The sequence below is a fragment of the Littorina saxatilis genome, linkage group LG11, assembly GCF_037325665.1.
Source record: "Littorina saxatilis isolate snail1 linkage group LG11, US_GU_Lsax_2.0, whole genome shotgun sequence".
In the NCBI taxonomy this organism is placed as follows: Eukaryota; Metazoa; Mollusca; class Gastropoda; order Littorinimorpha; family Littorinidae; genus Littorina; species Littorina saxatilis.
In genome coordinates this window covers 5839065-5860250 of record NC_090255.1, presented here as the reverse complement: position 1 = coordinate 5860250, position 21186 = coordinate 5839065, and the positions used below count along the sequence as shown (strand labels likewise).

The window sequence follows — 21186 nt, the reverse complement described above, 5'->3', positions numbered from 1 at the left end:
GGGGGGGGGGGGGGGCTGCTTTTGCTTCTTGTTTGTTGGGGTGGGGGGAACAACACATTTATTTATAATTATTTTTTTTATTAGGGTCTCTGAATGTACTTTCCCATTTCGCCTTTCCTGCCACGAATTCTGGTTAGAATCTCATACATCTTGTCAGAAAATAAGGGGTCTCCAGTCTCCATGGTGTTATGTGTAAACAAAATGTGTATAACATATCATTTTTAAGGGAGACATTCTGACTGATGTAGATTCACAAAAACAACAAACTCAAAGAGGTGGACCATGGAAGTGGGTCATCAATGGTGTATTAGTTTCCATTCCAGTCAGAATGAGCGCTTCTGGGGTGATAACGCGAGACAACTCCTGTGATCTTGCCGCGAGGTTCCGCCTGTTCCCATTGTCTTTTTACCGTATAAAATGCACGACTTACACACGAACTGTAACAAAAGTGACATGCTATTTGGGACCAATGCACGTTTTTTCCTTACTCGTGTGATCTTGCCGCGAGGTTCCGCCTGTTACCAGCCGAAAGAAAGAAGGGGCATAACCTCACCAGAACCGCCCATTTATGGAAAGGCCCAGTCAGTTTATGCATTTAATTGCCAAACTTGTTACCATTTATGTGCAATATCAAAAGGAGATATAAAGATTTTTTGTGCAATTCTTGAATACACAGCAACCAATATATATGTCAGAGCATTCTTTGCTTAATTCTTTGTGTGGCATTTCTCTGTAACTGGTTGGGAGAGTGCATGCATGCCAAAATCGGGAAGACCTCCATAGAACATGACTTGAAATTATTTTTGTCAATGAATACTTTTTTGTTGTTAAGGGCAACGTTACTGAAGAACGCATACTTCCCTTTGTTTATGAGATCTTTAAATAGCGCTCTGCATCATTTGTTTAAGATATTCACATTTTTTGTTTGTGTGACATTTCTGGCTGGGAGTTTGTATTTTTTTTAGTTTCATTAATTTGATGTTGTTTCAAATTTTTTTTTTTTTACAGAAATGTATAGACCTCTGGGAATAATGTTCAATTTTTTTACCAGATTGTGGTAAGGCTTACATGTTTGGTTTAAAATACCACTCAAATACTCTAATTTTATGCGTGTGAGTATGACTGTGTTTCAAAGTTAGGTGGTCTTGTTTGTGAATGATTGATTCAAGAACTCTATTTCTTCAACAGAGTGTAAGAATTCATCAGCATTGAACCTGAGAATGGAACAATCACAAGTAGCATTATCTCATTCCGATAGCATTTAAAAAAAACCACTGCACGATTGCCGTATATTTTCCATTTCAAATTATATTTATAGGCTGTCTTATTGTTTTGAAGTAATTACACAAATAAGGCTTGAGAAACGAAGGGACGTAATTGCTCTTAATTAATGCATAATTTGTATGACATATCGTTTACAGTGCTTACGTCCCTTTGTTTCTCGGCTCTTAGAATAGCTCTCTGCTTTATTTGATTACGATTTACACGAGTAAGGCATGGCCAGTGTTTGCACAATGTTGATTTTGTGATCTGTTTGTTTTGTCGTTCAAAAACGTTGACCTTCACCGAGTCAGAGGTTATAGACAATCAACCTCAAAAATGGTTAATAGGACTTTGACTCTGGCTTTACAATTTATGCTGTGCTGCTCTGAATGAAGAACTATCGTTTTACACAGTATTTTCACAATATTGCACAAAAGTGCCTGCAGAACATCCTTTGTACTCTTAGATGATTCTTTTTCTTTTCTTTGTTGGTTCAAAGCTAGAGAGAGAGAGAGACAGAGAGAGACAGAGACGGACAGACAGTCAGACAGACAGACAGACAGACAAATAGACATGGAGAGTGAGGGGGGGGGGGGGGGGGGGGAGAAAGACAGAGAAGGAGAAAGAAAAAAAATTCACGTGCCATAGCAACACTTGAAAAACAATTATGATGACGCTGATATTTCTTGATTCTGTTCTACAGGTAAAGGAGCACTTCTTGTGTGCATGCTTTTACACCAAAGATTGCAAATTTACTATCGGTAGCCTGTGTGTTAATGTCTGTGTAACGAGCACAGGTTACTCCTGAGATAAGATTACTCACCGGTGTAATGTGTTGAGATTACTCCTGAGATGAGATTACTCACTGGTGTAATGTGTTGAGATTACTCCTGAGATGAGATTACTCACTGGTGTAATGCGTTCAGATTACTCCCGAGTTCAGATTACTCATCGGTGTAATGCGTTCAGATTACTCCCGAGTTCAGATTACTCATCGGTGTAATGCGTTCAGATTACTCCCGAGTTCAGATTACTTATTCGAGACGGAAATGTTGTTTCCTGGTAAAATTAAAGAAGTACACTTATTTAAAAGGAAGAAAAGCATGTAAGTTTCTTGCAAGTGAAGTAAAATGGTGGTATCATTTAACAGATTTCACCCAAAAATTTGATTTCTCTGAAAACGTGGAACTATTGGTTACATCCCTTGAATGTGACGTGAAGGAATTTTAGAATGAAGACAATTTCAAAGTTTGAATAAAAAAAATTGGTTAAACGAATTTGACCACATGAATGAAAAGTACCCAAGCTCGATCATCAGTACTATGGAAGGGAGGGGGGGATTTTGAGTGTGGAGTTTATACAAGATCAACGAGGCCGAATGTGTAATCTGTACCAAACACTGTACAAAAGGAAGACGTGGAACTTGCGAAGAAAATGCGAAAAAGTGTTTGTGGGTTATCGTCCCTAGTCACATGCTGGCGGCGAAAACAAAATGGCGGATCGCGTAGGTACCGATCGCGTGCGTGGTGGTGGTAAATTGTGCTCGGCTTTTTGTTGCAAGAACGCCCGTTGCAAACAGAGCTGCTTCGGGAAAACTTTCCACAAGTTCCCTAAAGAAGAAAAAAGGTGGGTTGTGCAGTGATTATTTCATCAGGTTTACCTTCTTCAGAATGAGAATGAATGCAATGGCTCGAGTCAACTCACTCAGTAGACTACAGCGTCAGCGAGTACTTACGACTGTGAGTGTGAGTCAGCAGTCAGTACAAAACAACAGTTTACACTTGATGACAAACTACCCGTGGGCATATTTGCCGAAACCTTTATCAAACCTTGCTTACGGGAAAACTACAGTACAAAGGTACATCACTCATCCGTTTTGCGTTCAGGCAGAGCGTTAGATTTAGACTGAAGATCTGATTTAGCTTTTTTTGTCTTTCCTTTTTGCTTAGTTTAACAATAACATTGTTTTTATTGTCAAACTAGGTGCAGAATATGGATGCAATTCACAAGGCGAGAGGACTTTGAAAAGCTGCAGCCAGCTGATGTTCAAGGTCTCAAGCTTTGTACTGATCACTTTGAGGCCAACCAGTAAAACAATCCTGCAGAGAGGATCACTTGTGTGGAATGCTGTCCCGACATTGTTTGCAGTGCCCAATCCACCACCGAAGGTTATTTATTTATTGGTTTTAGGTTTTTGCAAATCAAAGAAGCACACTAATAAATGCAGGTTGAGTAATGACAAGTTTGAGGCTGATGTAAGAATTAAAAAAAGCAGCATTGTTCCCATCAAATAATGCCTGTTTGCATTTAGCGCAAAATAATGATAAGGCCAACAAAAAAAAGTTACTTATTTTGGATTGACGTCTTGATTATGATGATATGATGAACTTATTTTGCCAAAAAACAGCCCCAAATGGCAAAAAAAGTATAGGGTCGGCGTCAACAACAAAAAAGTTGTATGTTTCTGGTCACCTGACCCTACCTATGTTTTCCCGATGACCCTAGACTTTTGTTTTTGCATTTTCAAAAATAAAAGGGGTATTCGAAAATCACTTGTTTTCCTGTTTTTCAACAAAATAAGTTAAAAAGATGGTTTAAAAAAAAAAGTTTAGGAAAAAAATCTCCACCTTTAGTCATGTTAGGTCACAAAAAAAGTCTGTTAAAGGTAACATAGGCCCCCCCAAAATAGCGTCGGTAGGTCGGCTTTTTATTTTTGTATTTTAGCCATCTGAATATTTTAATTTTATTTTTTAATGCCCCAAAAAAGTCTAGGGCCGGTGGGAAAAAAATAGGGTCGGTCCGGATATCGTAAACAGATTATTTTTTGTTTTGCCTTACCAGAAACATACACTTTTTTGTGTGGCCTAAGACCAATGCCATGAAATTGGGAGAATTGTTTCATTGGGACTGGGTGTTGGTTGTGAGTTTGTCAGTTAAAGAGCTGTGCATTTGCAGGTTGCTAGTGGGAGGAAGCCACCATCGCAAAGGGTAGCTACAAATGAAGCCAGCACCGACCTGTCGCCTGATGCACAAATTGTTCAACCAGGTAAGAGATTTTTAACCATGAAGAACACCCTGACATCAAAAAATGTTTAAACCCATCCATTACATAGTTGATAATTGCTGTATAGGGTGACGGGCGCTGTGGCGGGGTGGTAAGACGTCGGTCTATTAACTCGGAAGGTCGAGGGTTCGAATCCCGGTCGCGGCCGCCTGGTGGGTTAAGTGTGGAGATGTTTCCGATCTCCCAGGTCAACTTATGTGCAGACCTGCTAGTGACTTATCCCCCTTCATGTGTACACGCAAGCACAAGACCAAGTACGCACGAAAAAGATCCTGTAATCCATGTCAGAGTTCGGTGGGTTTTAGAAACACAAAAATACCCCGCATGCTTCCTCCGAAAGCGGCGTATGGCTGCCTAAATGGCGGGGTAAAAACGGTCATACACGTAAAATTCCACTTGTGCAAAAAAATGAGTGCGTGTGAAAGTTTCAGCCCACGAACGCAGAAGAAGAAGAAGAAGAAGAAGCGGTATAGGGCGGATGCATGGATGGATGAAATTGTACCTGTAGTTCCCACACGTAAAGATGTTATTTTATGTGTTTTGTGTGTGTGTTTTCTTTTTTAGATGACATTCAGGCGATCCTGGAGGACATAGGATGTAAAGCATCAAAGTCATCATCCTCCCCATCCCCTCGTGAAGCGGAACTTCGGCAGAAGGTCAACAAACTGAGGAGCAAGGTTTTCCGATTAGAAAAGAAAACGATGGAACCCCGTGTAAAACGAGCGAGTAAATTAGCCAAGCCTCCCAAGAAAGACTTTGTAATAGAACAGTTGTCTCATATATTATCAGGCGAGGCGAGCTATTTTGCCATTTATGCCTGTTACATATTTACCGGTTATCTGCTGCTGTGTCCAATCCTGGCAGAGACGGGAACGCATGTTACCAAGGAGCCGAAGGAGAGTCAATGAGATGAGAGAATGTGATTAACAATTGCCAACTCTCTCCGTACAAAGAGGGTCCAAAGTTGTATCAAAATATAGATGGTCGGCAATTCAAAATAAAAAAAGACAATAGACAAAACATGTACTTCGGCTCATAGAGCCTTCTTTAATTTTTGACTCATTAAGTCCATGCTCCGAGAGTCCTTTTTGACTCACATGCGAAGCAAAAGTGAGTCTATGTACTCACCCGAGTCGTCCGTCCGTCCGTCCGGACGTCCGTCCGGAAAACTTTAACGTTGGATATTTCTTGGACGCTATTCAGTCTATCAGTACCAAATTTGGCAAGATGGTGTATGATGACAAGGCCCCCAAAAACATACATAGCATCTTGACCTTGCTTCAAGGTCAAGGTCGCAGGGGCCATAAATGTTGCCTAAAAACAGCTATTTTTCACATTTTTCCCATTTTCTCTGAAGTTTTTGAGATTCAATACCTCACCTATATATGATATATAGGGCAAAGTAAGCCCCATCTTTTGATACCAGTTTGGTTTACCTTGCTTCAAGGTCAAGGTCACAGGAGCTCTTCAAAGTTGGATTGTATACATATTTTGAAGTGACCTTGACCCTGAACTATGGAAGATAACTGTTTCAAACTTAAAATTTATGTGGGGCACATGTTATGCTTTCATCATGAGACACATTTGGTCACATATGATCAAGGTCAAGGTCACTTTGACCCTTATGAAATGTGACCAAAATAAGGTAGTGAACCACTAAAAGTGACCATATCTCATGGTAGAAAGAGCCAATAAGCACCATTGTACTTCCTATGTCTTGAATTAACAGCTTTGTGTTGCATGACCTTGGATGACCTTGACCTTGGGTCAAGGTCACATGTATTTTGGTAGGAAAAATGTGTAAAGCAGTTCTTAGTGTATGATGTCATTGCTATGTAAGCATGTGAGTCGTATGGGCTTTGCCCTTCTTGTTTTAATTTTGAATTGCCTACCATCTATATTTTTATACATTTTCAAAAAGATTCAACAGTCACCTTCCGTTATTCTTGAACTTGGCTATCCCAGCCTTACCTCAACATTCGATATTCCTGTGATATTTTTGACGTAAAATCAATTTTTACTGTAAAACTCTTCGGCAAGAGGATTGGTCCAAGCAAACAAATAATAAACTTGTTAAGATTTTTCCTGATATTTCCGATCAATTGCCTATGGTTTTATTTAGCTAAAAGATTCAAACGTCACACCTATGACTCATGGCTATTTTTAAGGGGGGAGTAGCATCCCTGGTGTGTTGTTTGTGATGTACCTTTTAGTCTGTTTACAGTAACATAGGCACACAAAAAGAGGGTCGGTAGGTCGGCTTTTTTTTAAAAAAAATTTTATAACCATCTTTTTAAATTATTTTGCAAAAAAACAGGAACAAAATTGATTTTTTTTTCTTTTTCTTTTTCTCCAAATGCCAAAAAAAAGTCTAGGGTCGGCGGGGGAAAAATAGGGTTGGTCGGGATACCGTAAACAGACTATTTTGCTTTGTTTTGCCTAAGCAATGACTAACAAACTTTCTTTAGGGTCTGACATTGTATATACTATACAATTTTTGGGGTATTAACTAAATACATGTATACAGTTTTTGATTCCTTTTATACTTTTTCACAAATTAGCTCCCCTCCCCCCCCCTTTTCTTTTTGTAGTCTGCCCTGGGGGCGGGAGGTCTCCCAATTTCGGTTTCTAGGGTCACCTTATGCTTCCATATGAGCTGAGAACTTAATTTAAAATGGGCCTCGATTTTTTTTATTTGTATTTTGTAATTGTGCCTTTGTCCAGTCACCTGATTTCACTTTGTACTTAAAAACTTGGCACTGTCATCATTTATTGCTATTTATACAACTCCTGCAATGCAACCGAGGGGTGGATTAAATCTAGTTGATTATTTTTAGACAAGTGAGAAATTAGAACGAACTACTTTGATTAAACCCAAAAATCACACGTGGATTATTCGAAGTAAGAATAAAGAGGGCTAAAAAATAATCAACACTAGAATTTATTTTTAGAACATTTGAAACCAAGACGATTGGACCCTGTTGCGGAAGAATACGTACAATGTTGACTCAAAACTGTAACAACAATGGCTGACGTGTATGCCTAGTCGACAGACAATGCCATTTGCTTTGTGTGTGTTTTTGTTGTTGCTTACTGTACATGACATACATTACGTGTAAAATCCAGTTCTTTAACAGGCAACAAACCTTGCAAATTTCCAGAAGCTGCAATCTGAAGCGACCTATCTCTGATTCTAGCAGACGATCTCTCCAATGTTTAACACAAAATCAGCAAACTCTCCTGTCACATAGAACGTCCATTATATAGTGCAATGTTGAAATGAAGTTACCGGTCTGAAACATTTAGTCGTTTCTTCTGAGACAATCCTTGTTCTCTTATCATCTACAGATTTACCGCAGTCTTCACCACGCGAATTCACAATAGTCAGTCTTTCAACATGTATACAATCTACGTAGGCAAGTATGATACGTCATGACGTCATAGGATTCCTAGCATATTGACGTAATGCTAAACATCCGGTTATCCCGAGTTTTCTCCGTAATACATGTCCGTGGGTTTTTCAATGTTCGGTTATTTCCGTGGCTTCATGCGGAAAGGGAACCGTCGTCTGCAATCAACGACATGGACCATTCTGGTCCTTGCTGCTGACAAAAACATGATTTTAACACAGAATGTAATGTCAGAATAGCTATATAAACGCTATTGTGTTTTAATCGTAGCAATGGGGTCCGATATTTAGACGAGACAAGTATAATGCCGACGAGTCGGAGACTAAGAATAAAGTAAAAGAATAGGGATTATTTGAATGACGCGCATTTGACACTCTGAGTGATTAGGCTGAAATGAAATTGCCTACAAAATGTCGTCTGCATGACTGCATGTTCGACCCGTGTTGGTCGTTGTATAAATAGCTTAAACAATGACAACTCGTTGATTACTGGAAAATAAACCACTCGTGGGTATTTGCAGCCGCTTGGTAATTCACTCGTGTGCTCCGCACACTCGTGAATTACCAAGCGGCTGCAAATACCCACTCGTGGTTTATTTTCCAGTAATCAACTCGTGGTCATTGTTTAAGCTCTATTTATTGTTCAGTTGTTCAGTATTTATTGCTATTGGGCATCAGTTGTTCAGTTGCCCTGTTTCGAATGAGCCATGCATATTATGGATGTGTTTAGCGAATTGGGATACCTAAAGCAATGTAAAAGAAAATGTGAAGCAAACATATAGCACCAAATAAAATAACCGAATCAGAATGGAAACTTCTTCGGTGTGTGTGTGTGTGTGTGTGTGTGTGTGTGTGTGTGTTTGCTGTTTTAAATACCGAAAATGTGAAAATAAAGCAAGTCACAGCATGAGAAAGATCGACTGTACTAGTCATGACAAAGCAGGAGACAGCCTGGTCAACATGTAGAAAAGGGGAATAACTTGTATTTAGCCATTCTCATTTCTAAGCATGCCCAATGAGGAAGTTATCCTTCTTCCCATTGTAGTTTCTTTGTCTGTACTCTGGAGTAATCTGAACGCATTACACCGGCCTTGTTGATCTCGCACAAACTCCACACAGACTAATCCCCCTCCCTTCACAAGTACTGATGATCGACCTGTGGTACTATGCACTCCATGGGGTCGAATTCGGTGAGAGAGAAAAAGGTATTTTAACTTAGAAATTCACTTCATCACAAAATCCTTCCCTTTCGTCATTCAAGGGACGTAACCACTCGGTACATGTTTTCGGAGTAATCGTATTTTGGGTAAAAGCTATCAAATTTCACACTTGCACGAAAGTGACATACTTTTCTCCCTCAAATAAACGTAACGCTTGCAGAGGATAGTCAGTGTGGAGTTCATGCGAGATCAACAAGGCCGGTGAGAAATATTTTCTCAGCAGTAATGTTGGCTCGTTACACCTACACTTCAGGTCTACCATATTATACAGTGTATGTATATAATTATGATCTTGTTAACACATACTTTGCCTTTCATGTTATTGTTGCGGTTTTATTTGTTTTTTCCTGTGACAGTTCACACAAATATTTACAACGCTTTTTGTACAATCATTCTGTCACTGCTGGTCAGCCATACATTTCTTTCAACGAGAATCTGCTTGGTCAGCATTGACTTTGGTGTCTATTTCATATAATTGTGAAACAACTTGCCAACCATAATGCATTTAGGTTTTTGTCTTGACAGATGTATGAGACAATTTGGTTTTTTTCTGTTGAAAATGTCATACATGTTTGCACTCAGTTTTGCCTGTCTGTCTGTGTGTGTGTGTTCTTTGTCATTTGTTAAATTCATTTTGAACAGTTCTATTGATATGTTGTTGCTATTGCTATTTTTAAAAGAAACGTTACTCATTTTTGTATTATTACCAACAAGTCAAGTCAGAATTCTCTCTGATATTGTAATATACATGTACCCCCCGCGGGTTAGGGGGAAGAATTTACCCGATGCTCCCCAGCATGTCGTAAGAGGCGACTAACGGATTCTGTTTCTCTTTTTACCCATAAGTGTTTCTTGTATAGAATATAGTCAATTTTTGTGAAGATTTTAGTCAAGCAGTATGTAAGAAATGTTAAGTCCTTTGTACTGGAAACTTGCATTCTCCCAGTAAGGTAATACATTGTACTACGTTGCAAGCCCCTGGAGCAAATTTTTGATTAGTGCTTTTGTGAACAAGAAACAATTGACAAGTGGCTCTATCCCATCTCCCCCCTTTCCCCGTCGCGATATAACCTTCGTGGTTGAAAACGACGTTAAACACCAAATAAAGAAAGAAAGAAAGAATTGTAATATGTATTATTATTCACATGTTCTTTCCATATGCATAATTAATGCAGAAGGGGTACAATTCGATCCAAAGTGGTAATACATTTCCTGTGGGTGCCATAAACTGCTGCGTTCAGTATCACTCTGATAAGACAGAAGTCCTGCTACACTGCCATGATCAAAGAGATTTTTCCGATCTCCCAGGTCAACTTATGTGCAGACCTGCTGAGTGCCTTATCCCGCTTGGTGTGCCCACGCAAGCGCAAGACCAAGTGCGCACGGAAAAGATCCTGTAATCCATGTCAGAGTTTGGTCGGTATAGAAACACGAAAGCGGCGTATGGCTGTCTAAATGGCGGGATAAAAACGGCCATACACATACACTTCCCACTAGTGCGAAAAACACGAATGTAAGTTTCAGCACATGAACCAAGAAAGAGATGATTTTCGAGTGTGTAGCAAGTAAGTGTCATGGGACCTCAAGCGAGATCCGAGAAAACCATCAGGAAGTGCACCTGGGAGCATAACGCCTACAGGAAATGCACCCACTTTATGTCAAATTAGGCCCTTTCTGGATTATGAATAGTATGTGGTGTCGCTTGCAGTTGTATTTGCAATTTAAAGAGTGCACAATCATGTCTGAAACTTCTGCATAATTAATAGTATTTGTGTGTTTTTGTCACACTTGGCCTTCCATGTGTGCAGTTATTTGCCCATGAAAGAGTGCACAATCATGTCTGAACCCTATCGATAACATTATGCATTCGTAAGAACTCTTCAGTTATTTGTCCATGAAAGAGTGCACAATCTTGTCTGAACCCTATCGATAACATTATGCATTCGTAAGAACTCTTCAGTTCTATGTTTGCCTAATCATTCCGTTTTGTTTTATAATCTGCTCCGTTTTATGATCTACGCTTATAATCAAGTCCCTGATGACTGCTGTAAGCTGTTGACATGTCAGTAATCAACCAAACTTAAGTTAATAGACAATTTTGGGAAATAACTCTGTCAGATTTGTATGGGTTGTAAAAGAGTGAATACTCTTGCTTTTCCTCTGACAAATAAAGTCACACATGCTCCTGTCCACATGTTTCCGACACACCCCTTGCTAGTGATTCCCCCCCCCCCCCCCCCCCCCAATATTAATCAAAGGTATATTCACTCTTTCACAACCCCATACAAACGCCACAGAATTATTTTCTGAATTCGTCTATTTACAAGCTATTAATTGAGATATGTCTTTGTTTATTGAAATTTACATTGCTCGTTTGTACAATATTGCAATTTTATATAATTCTCTTTTGGATAACGGAGAAATGTTGTCTCAATGTAATTATGATTACTGTGCCTTTGGTTTTGTTTTCTTTTGGTGCATCTGTTTCTGTAAACTTTGACCATTCATTCATACACATTGTCAATTCCAACCAATCCATGTTTTGCCGATTCCAAAAGTACAGATATTTGCATATTCCTAAGATTCTATTTGCCTCTCCAAAAAGAACAGTTTTTTGTTGCATAATTTGTCTTCAAATCTTCTGTAAAAGAAAACTTTCATGGTATGCATTCCCATTTGAAAGAATCTCTTTCTCATATTCCTGAGTTACACTCTACATTATTGTAATTGTTTGTTTGCTTTCTATAAAAGAAAAGAAAAGAGAAGTCAGAATCCTTTTTTTCTGGTGGTAGAGATGGTTCAGTTCTGTAAGCTAGTTATACTCCAACCCTTCTTTAGAATAGAAGTTTTTCTGCTTTTCTGCCTGCAAAAGCACCATTTATGGCGACGTCGGTACAGCGTTACTGCAGTTAAGATAGGATGATGAGAAACATATCCTAACCAAGTATTGCAGTCAAATTGTTCTCCCCTGAAAGCGGCGTATGGCTGCCTGAATGGCGGGGTAGAATTGGTCATGCACGTAAATACCCACTCGTGCAAAAAAACCCACAGTGAACTTGGGAGTTTCAACCCATCAACGAAGAAGAAGAAATTGTTAGAACTTTTTTCTTCTTATTTTAGTGAAGATACAGACGGCTTTCCAATAAAAATGTCATGTAGGCAATATTCATGTATGTTGAATATATACCTAACCTGATTACAGCGCGGCAAAAGACAAGTTCTCTGGCTGCTGGATTCCAAGAGCAGTAACCGATTGAAGAAAGCCTCTGGGTTTAATACAGTTGAACCTATATGTAACGACCACCCGGGAGACCAACCTAACATGGTTGTTACAGACAGTTTGTTGCTATCAAAATGTAATTTCTATTTAAAAATAAAAATACATTTATTTTTATTTTTATTTACAAAAACTTGTCAGGGATTGTTCACATTGGTCACAATGAGCAGGTGGTCGTTATCAAGAGGTGGTCGTTATCAAGAGGTGGTCGTTATCTAGAGGTGGTCGTTATCAAGAGGTGGTCGCCAGGGCAGGTTTAACTGTAGTAGGTGTTCACTTTGAATAACTAAAGCTTCTGACTCATAAACTGGATATTTTTGGGAAGCTGTATGAAACTATATATACTTTATACATTATGCCAGGGGCATTGCACTAAATTATTTCACGGTAAAATAAATTTTGCAATTATAATTATTCAGTACAAAAATGTGGTTGCTTCTCTCGTTAGCCCTCAAAGTAGCTTGCTTGCATGAATTTGGGTTTCTAATTACACTAATGTTCCCGGCAATTTCATTTATACACAATAAAGTTGTGTTTTATCTCTTTCTTTCATTATTTCTTGTTCTTCTTGTAAAGTTTTCTTCGGTTTTTTTTCTTATATTGGGGTTATATGTTGATGTCAGTCTCTTTAGAAGATGTCCTTTTTGGCAGGTGTCCACTCATTGGAGGGGCCCCAAATCAAAGGTACCACTATAACCTGTATTCTTGTTGTGTTTTGTTAATCAAGATGTGTTTGTACTTGATGGGTCTTTGTAGTCAAGAATTTTTCTACAAGGTTTTTGTGATCTTGTTCTCTGTCTCTTGTACTTGAGAATATTTACCCAAATGAAAATTAACCGTTCGACCAAAGAGATCAGTTAAACAAGAAAATTAGAGAAAAAGTCAGCTACTCAGATGATTTTTATGAACACTTGTTTGTTTGATTTTGTTGTTTTTGTATAAGTTGGGGAGACGTTTTTCAAAATTAATAAAATCTTTTACATCACCATGTAAATGTACAATGTTCATGTGTTACCAAGAATATATTGAGATTCATTACTGTTTTTTATTTTTTAATATTGTTATTCTTATTCTTACGAATAACGTATTATACTGTCAGTGACTTTTTATGCATGAATTCTGTTCTACCTTTCCTTGCAGGATATTGTTTGGCAGCATATGTCGAGATGTTGCATGCATGCTCTCATCATATTTTGTATAAAGAAGTTTTACTCCTTGCAGCTACCGTCGCATGAAAAAATGAGATTTTGTGTTTGTGGTGATTGTTTTCACGGGACCAAACCAATTGTATTATGCGTTGATATTTTGACATTCATAGATGCGTTGGTCTTTTAATGACTTTAGGAGTAAGATGTTACATAAACCCTCACACTAATCTTTCTCGTCCAACACACACACACTGCATGTTTTCTTTCACTGAAAACTCAGGCATGGGAATTCCAGAATAGAAAAAATTCTGAAAATAGGCCAAGGTCCAGGGGAAACGAATTTTAGCATTTTAGACCAATATTTTGATAGTTCTCATGTAAGCAAATAATGGATATATATATAATATACATATAATTTAATTTACCTTTTTTTTGTTGCCGCGGACAATTTTTTGTTGTTGCTGAAACGTAATTTCCTTTTTGCGGAAATCTGCGATTTCGTGGACAATGCCCATGCCTGAAACTCTGGAAAAAAAGTTAAAGCAACTCAAGTCATTAATTTAAATGATTTTTTTTATTTTAAAGTACATGTAATCGGGCATGGTTCCTGCATTGTTCTTGACCACAGACGTGTGCAGCGGAGTTATATGAAAAGTATTTTTCTTTCTTTAATCTTTTCAGACATACCAAAGTGCCTTTGACTATCAGTACATATTCTTGTTTATGTATGTATACATGCACTTTATTCATATATATACCAAAGTGTTTTCTCTCAGCTTTTGTTTTGCCTCAATGCTTTTTTGCATGATAGGATACAAATGACCAAATACAAACAAAATGTGTTTTGGTGTGTGTGTGTGTGTGTGAGAGAGAGAGAGAGTGTATTTGTGTGTGTACCCGTGCATGCGCGTGTGTGTCCGAGTGCGTGTGTGTGTAAACACAAAATTAATGTCGAATGAGACTACTGCTGATTACACAAATAGTAATAACAATGATGAACACTAATTTCATGTAATTGCCCCTCATCACAAGAGCTCACAGAGTTGGACAACAAATGGACGTGTACATGTATGCATTTAATCAGAGACAAAAAGAAAGATAACAACTTGAACAAAAATCCTAATTGTGACCCTCCACCACGGAATGAGTCGCACGTCACATTTGCATGATTTTCATATTTGTACATTTTCCTAAAGAGTTTTTTATGCTCTATCCAGTGGTGAAAACCGTTTTAGAAAAGAGCAAAAACTGTTTGAGTTATAAGCCTGTGACTAAGGTGACCGTCACACTGTTACCAGACACTCCCGGACTTATATTAAGCCTAGCGCAGAACCGCGCAAGGTGACACGCGACTCATTTCGTGGTGGAGGGTCACAATTTACCGAAAAATGTAGCACTCATTACATATCTTTCTTTTACTGAAATCATAATATACACAGACACAGTCAATGAGAGGCAAACGTCAGACAAACGACGTTACGACAATGTCTTTCTTCTTCTTCTTCTTCTGCATTCGTGGGCTGAAACTCCCACGTACACTCGTGTTTTTTCACGACTGGAATTTTACGTGTATGACCGTTTTTACCCCGCCATTAAGGCAGCCATACGCCGCTTTCGGAGGAAGCATGCTGGGTATTTTCGTGTTTCTGTAACCCACCGAACTCTGACATGGATTACAGGATCTTTTCCGTGCGCACTTGGTCTTGTTCTTGCGTGTACACACGAAACAGGGGGATAAGCCACCAGCAGGTCTGCACATAAGTTGACCTGGAAAAATCGCCACACTTAACCCACCAGGCGGCCGCGGCCGGGATTCGAACCCTCGACCTTCCGATTAAGAGGCCGACGTCTTACCACCCCGCCACAGCGCCCGTCAGGACAATGTCAAAGCACACTGTTCTTTTCAAATGATTTTCTTTTCTTTTTTTATTTCTTTCAAGAGTGAGTGAGAGTTATGGTGAAATAATCTCCTGGCATCAGAGACAACCATTACAAGCATAGAAATGAACCAGTGGCTTCGATCCTCAAATATAACAGCAGTTTAATCTTTTAGCTAGCAAAGAACAATAAAAGGTCAGGTTAGTTGGAAGCTAAGTGGACTAAGGAGGAGGTCTCTGATAACAGGGTACAGGATGTGGACACGTGGCTTTTTTCCTGTATGTGTTAAGACATCAAACAAATCTTTGCTAAAACAAAGATTTAAGCAGAAGAATACTGTCAATGTAAACAAGTCGCGCAAGGCAAAATTACTACATTTAGTCAAGCTGTCAAACTCACGGAATGAAATTTGTCAATCGTAGTACCTAGCTGTGTTGTGAAGACCCTGGAGAGAATTGTGAACGAGCGCCTCAGGTGGTACCTGGAATCCAGGAACCTCCTCGCCCCTGAACAAGCTGGATTCCGACAGTTCCGCAGCACTGAAGATCAGGTCACTTACCTGGCGCAAGAAGTTGAAGATGCCTTTCAGGAACAGAAGCTGGTCTTCGTCACCTGGATAGATCTTCAGAAGGCCTTTGACAAGGTCTGGAAAGATGGAAAGGCGTGTCCAGCAACATGTACCAGTGGATTCGCTCCTACCTCTATAACCGCAGGGCAAGAGTTAACGTTGACCAGACCAAAAGCAAGAAGTTCCTCCTTCGTCATGGCGTCCCTCAGGGCGGAGTCCTCTCCCCCACACTCTTCCTTCTCTTCATCGACGATCTGGTGTCCGAGATGCCCAAGGGGATCAAAGCTGCTCTCTACGCAGACGACCTTGTGATCTGGTGCAAGGAGGAGCACGCAAGTACTGCCACCTACAGAATGCAGCAATCGGCAGATAGGCTGAACGCATGGGCAGAAGATTGGTGCGTCTCCATCAACAAGGAGAAATCCTCCACCACCCTATTCACACTGTCGCCAAAGCAGAAAGCCGGAACCATTAGGCTTGGTGGAACTCCTCTGAGAGAGGATGAAGAAGCAACGTACCTTGGTGTCACCTTTGATAGACGGCAGACCTGGAAACCACACATTGCACAGGCAGAGACGAAAGCCCGGCGCAAGCTAGCCATACTCAGGAAGCTGGCAGGTACCACCTGGGGAGTGAACGAGAAGATACTGAAGACAGTATACCAGGGAACAATCAGACCCTACCTCGAGTACGGCTCCACAGCGTGGTCAACCTCAGCCAAGACAAACCTGCAGACCCTCGACCGTGTGAAAAACCAGGCCCTCCGACTCATCACTGGTGCAATGAAATCCACGCCCATCAAGGAAATGGAGAAGCTTACCACCATCCAACCCCTCTGTCAGAGAAGAGAAGCCAAGACTATGGTACAGGCCGAGAAGCTCAAGTGCCTACCCGACCACCCCATGAAGCACAGACTGAGCAACCTCACCAAGAACCGGCTCAAACGGAGCAGTTTTGTACACGAGAGCAAGAGACTTTCTCGACAGTACAGGGAAGTCCTCCCATAGAACACTCTACCTCTGACTCAAGAAGAAGAGGAAACCCCCAAGGCAACAGAGAAACCAGGCATCCAGATCTGCACCAGTGTTCCACATGTTACCTCAGGAGAAGATCAGAATGACACAGCTCGACAGGCACTCACCTTAGCCCTGATCGACAAACAGTATCCAAAAGAGGCGTGGATCCATGTATACACCGATGGATCAGCAACTAACGCCGTGCTCAATGGAGGTTTGTTTGTTTGTTTGTTTGCTTAACGCCCAGCCGACCACGAAGAGCCATATCAGGGCGGTCTCAATGGAGGTGCTGGCATTCTGATCCAGTTCCCTGGGGGACATACAGCTACATCCAGCTTTGCCACTGGCAAACACTGCACAAACTATAAAGCAAAAGCAGAAGCTCTCATGCAGGCCGCCTCCTTGGTTCAGGACTCCGCAGACCCTTGCTACCAAGTTGTCTTCCTCTCGGACGCCCTTTCAGTCCTTCAGGCCCCAGAGAACGACAAACTCCCACAGCTGGCCAAAGCATTACAGATGGTCAGACAAACCAGAAGAGTTGTCCTCCAGTGGATATCAGCACACTGTGGGATACCAGGAAATGAAAGGGCAGATCAGCTGGCGAAAGAAGGAGCCGTGGAAGACCAACCTGAAAACAGTGTCAGCTTTAGTGAGCAGAAGACAATCATCAAGGCATTGATGAGGCCAAGGACAAACAGAGATGACTACCACACAATGTCCAGAGACCAGCAAGTCAACCTCATCAGGCTGCGGACTGGCCACAACAGGCTCAATGCTCACATGAATCGAAAGTTCAAGCTGGCGCCGTCACCAACCTGTGCCTGCGGTCAAGAAGACCAAACAGCGGAACACATCTTACAGCGATGTCCCTTACTAGATGAGGAACGAAAAGAAGTGTGGCCGTCACCAACTCCCTTGCAGACCAAACTACAGTATACGGCAGTCGACAGGAGTTGGAGAAAACGACAACATTTATCACCAGTGCTGGACTGATCGTGTAACCTCTGCGAACGCCAAGAAGAAGAAGAAGAAGAAGAAGAAGAAGAAGAAGAACCCCTTCACTGCCACAGTATAATACGTAGCATTTTGGTATTGCTGTGTGCCAGGGCAAAATTCAGCTTACTTCGGTAGGTTCACTCACCTGTTCACTGCTCATTCATTTATGGAGATATCTCTTAGATATTTGGCATGTTTTTTGCTAATACCCTTGGCTATTATCTGATATCATAATAATAGGATTTTGTTTACATTGTTTTAGTAAATATTGATATAATGAACATTGTTTTCAAAAGAAATTCAGTTTTCGGACATACACATTGCAGCAGATAAAACACAAAACACTGCAAAAACAGGTGTAAGTGTATTAGGAAAATGAAGTCAAACATTACAGCCAACAAAAGTGTTCTGTGCGGTACTAGTAATCCAAAAACTGAAAAGGGGAAATACAGTCCAGGTGTGACGGGGCAAATTGGGCAGTATCACACCTAATCCTAAGCTTTTTTTTTCACACTGCCTGCAGGCCTTCTGGTGGTTGGATTTGTTTGGTGTAGGTGGGATAGGGAAACAAAAACTCAGTCTCACTTTATAATCCACTTTGTTTTCTTCCACTGATGGCGTACAGTCTGGTCACATCCACAAGTAAATTACAGGTTCTGAACATAAACACACACACTGAGATGAAGAAAACACACACTGCAAGTCATAGAAACACTGCAAAACATGCTGTTATATACACATGTACATCAGGATGAACTCATGAAGATCCCACTACTGCCAGTAGACGAACTTGGTGTGGTAGTCCATGAAGCACTGAGGGAAGCACAACGCAGGTTTGGAGGGACAGAAAGGACAGTAGTACCGAACATCGCGCCTGATCTTGTGCTTCTTGGTGCACACCCTGCAGGCCTTCTGTGGGTTAGTCTTGCTTGGTGTAGCTGGGATGGGGAAAATGAAGTGCCTGGCTGTCAGCCTTACTTCATCGTCTGTTTTGTTCCGTTTAACTACCGGCACATTGTCTGGCCACAGCCATGAGCAGATGACGGACTCTAAGAAAATCAGGAATGTTTTGCTGGAGTTGTCACCTGACTTGGACAGGATGAAGGCGTTGACTGCAGCAACCTGGAAGAAGTGGAAGAATAGCTTCTTGGTCCATTTCATCGATTTTCTGGAGCAGTCGTATGGGTGGAGCAACTGGTCTTGCTTGTTGACACCACCCATGTTTCCATTGTATTTGGTTGATACTTGTGGGCGCTTGTTGACGCCCCGTCCTCTCTTGTCTGGAATGGCTGCCTCAGTGTGACCCTGCACTGTGGACAGCAGGTGCACCATCTTGGTGCTGTGGTACTTTGTGGCCACAATCTTACCGTCACCACAAAGAGCAGTGGATGAGCCTGGGGGCGGCTTCACTCCATGCAGCTCCAGCGGAACACCCCGGTTCTCCCTCACGGTGCCGCATGCCAAGGTCTTTTTTTCAAGGAGGTATAAGTACATCCTGAGGCTGCTGTACCAGTTGTCGGTGTAGACGTGGTATCCTTTGTTCAGCAGTGGGGCCACCAGGAACAGCACCATCTTCTCACTTGCTGACATGCTTGGGTTGTCTGCATCAACAGCTTGAAGAACAGGCTGTACTTCGTTGACGGGGTCCTCCTTCCCAGCGTTCACCTTGAAGCGGTAACAATAGCCACCACTTTCTTTCACCATGCCATCAGACTCACAGCATTGGTACACCTTGATGCCAAATCTGGCACGCTTCAGCGGGATGTACTTGCGGAATATTAGCCTACCTTTCCAAAGCAGTAGGCTTTCGTCCACACATACTGCTTGCCGCGGCTCGTACACCTCCTGGAATTTTTCAAACAGGTGGTCCAGTACCGGGCGGATCTTGTAGAGGCGGTCATATTCAGGATCGTTTGGCAGTGGCATCTTCGTGTTGTCGTGGAAATGCAGGAATTGTAGGATGATCTGAAACATAATTGAATAACGGTTGATCATGACCTACTATCACTCAAACACACACATAAACAACCCCCCCTTCACACACACACACACTCATAAACAACCCCCCCCTTCACACACACACACACATACACCCTCACACAAGCGCAGATGCACACACACACATAAACACATTAGTAAACACAGGTATTTTTAGGCATTACGTGTAATGCCTAGTGGTCACAGGCATTACATATATATATATAAAACATCAGAAATTGTGAAAGAAACAATTGAAAGTCAGTAGAGACTTTCTTCCGAGATTTGTTAAAATATATTATATTTATTCCCCCCTCTGCTTCTTTACCTCTGTAAACTTGTAGGGGTAGTTATTTTTCGATAATGACCCAGCAACCAAACAAATAACGACCCAGCAACAGCCTGAATCCTCGATAGTGCAATGGGTTGAGAAGTTGTTCTGTTTCGGTACTACTTTTTGCGACTGAAAAGTTCCGAACGCTCTAATGTACGAAGTATACATCTCTGGAGCAAACAATACAAGCACACCGCATTTAAATTAACAACTACAGGCCTGAACACATGAATCTCCATATAAAATCCATGAGTTCGGTTGTTTTCTGAATTTAGATCTGCGGTGCTCAAACCGTTCATCACAAGCAATTTCCCAAGGCAAGTAACTCATACTTTGTCTAGCGACAAGAGTAGTTCCCCTTCTTTTCACTCAGTTTCTTCGACAACAGACTGTAATCCGACGGTCAGTTTTCAACAATATTTCATTTAATAAACAGATCACACGCAACCAAATGCACACATCTCATCAATTTAAACAACATAAAGGGGTTTCATACACTATTTTCCCCAGAAAACTGAACTTCATACAGTTTTTAACGCTGGAACACGGGTGCAAAAGTTCGCCTGCTAGTCCCATTTGACGAAAAAACATTATCCTAAGCGATACCAAAACATATACAGAACACACACTATCTGCCTTTGCCGCCACAGCAGAATAACAGCATATCTGTGTACTTGATTTTAGTCCAAAATAGGAAAACTGACAAGAAGTGTGAACAGAATGGAATGATTTGCACGGAACTATACAACCGCGCATTAATCGATCGCCTGCGCAGGTTGACTGGTTGAGAGAATAGGATTCGATCAAACTTTCGCAAAAAAACTCCTCTTTTCTTTGAATAACTGAAGAAAGGAGGAATAAAGAGGTTACACACCTCGTCTCGGTGATTATAAAAAATAATGGTCTCAGTTCGCGGTCATGAAAAAGCTCGCTAAAGCTCGCATTTTTCATGATCCGCTAACTTCGACCATTATTTTTAATAATCACTGAGACTCGGCATGTAACCTCTACATATATCACCATCACCATCTATGCT

The 21186-nt window shown here is 40.9% G+C and overlaps 1 protein-coding gene and 1 long non-coding RNA gene across 3 annotated transcripts in view; one reads left to right on the top strand and one right to left on the bottom strand.

The window, feature by feature from the left end:
* Positions 1–13: 13 nt before the first annotated feature.
* LOC138979631 (uncharacterized) lies at positions 14–14223 on the top strand. Of its 2 annotated transcripts, XR_011460064.1 has the most exons (3): positions 14–3431; positions 4219–4309; positions 4892–14223. It is a non-coding gene; the product is annotated as an uncharacterized lncRNA (long non-coding RNA). The 2 variants fall into 2 exon arrangements; XR_011460063.1 differs by having other exon boundaries at positions 14–4309.
* LOC138979620 (piggyBac transposable element-derived protein 4-like) overlaps positions 13994–21186 on the bottom strand; it is an 18536-nt gene continuing 11343 nt past the window's right edge. Inside the window, exon 5 of the mRNA XM_070352338.1 lies at positions 13994–19804. Coding sequence (XP_070208439.1) covers positions 18611–19804 — 1194 coding nt within the window. The 3' untranslated portion in view covers positions 13994–18610. The remainder of the gene's footprint in view (positions 19805–21186) is intronic.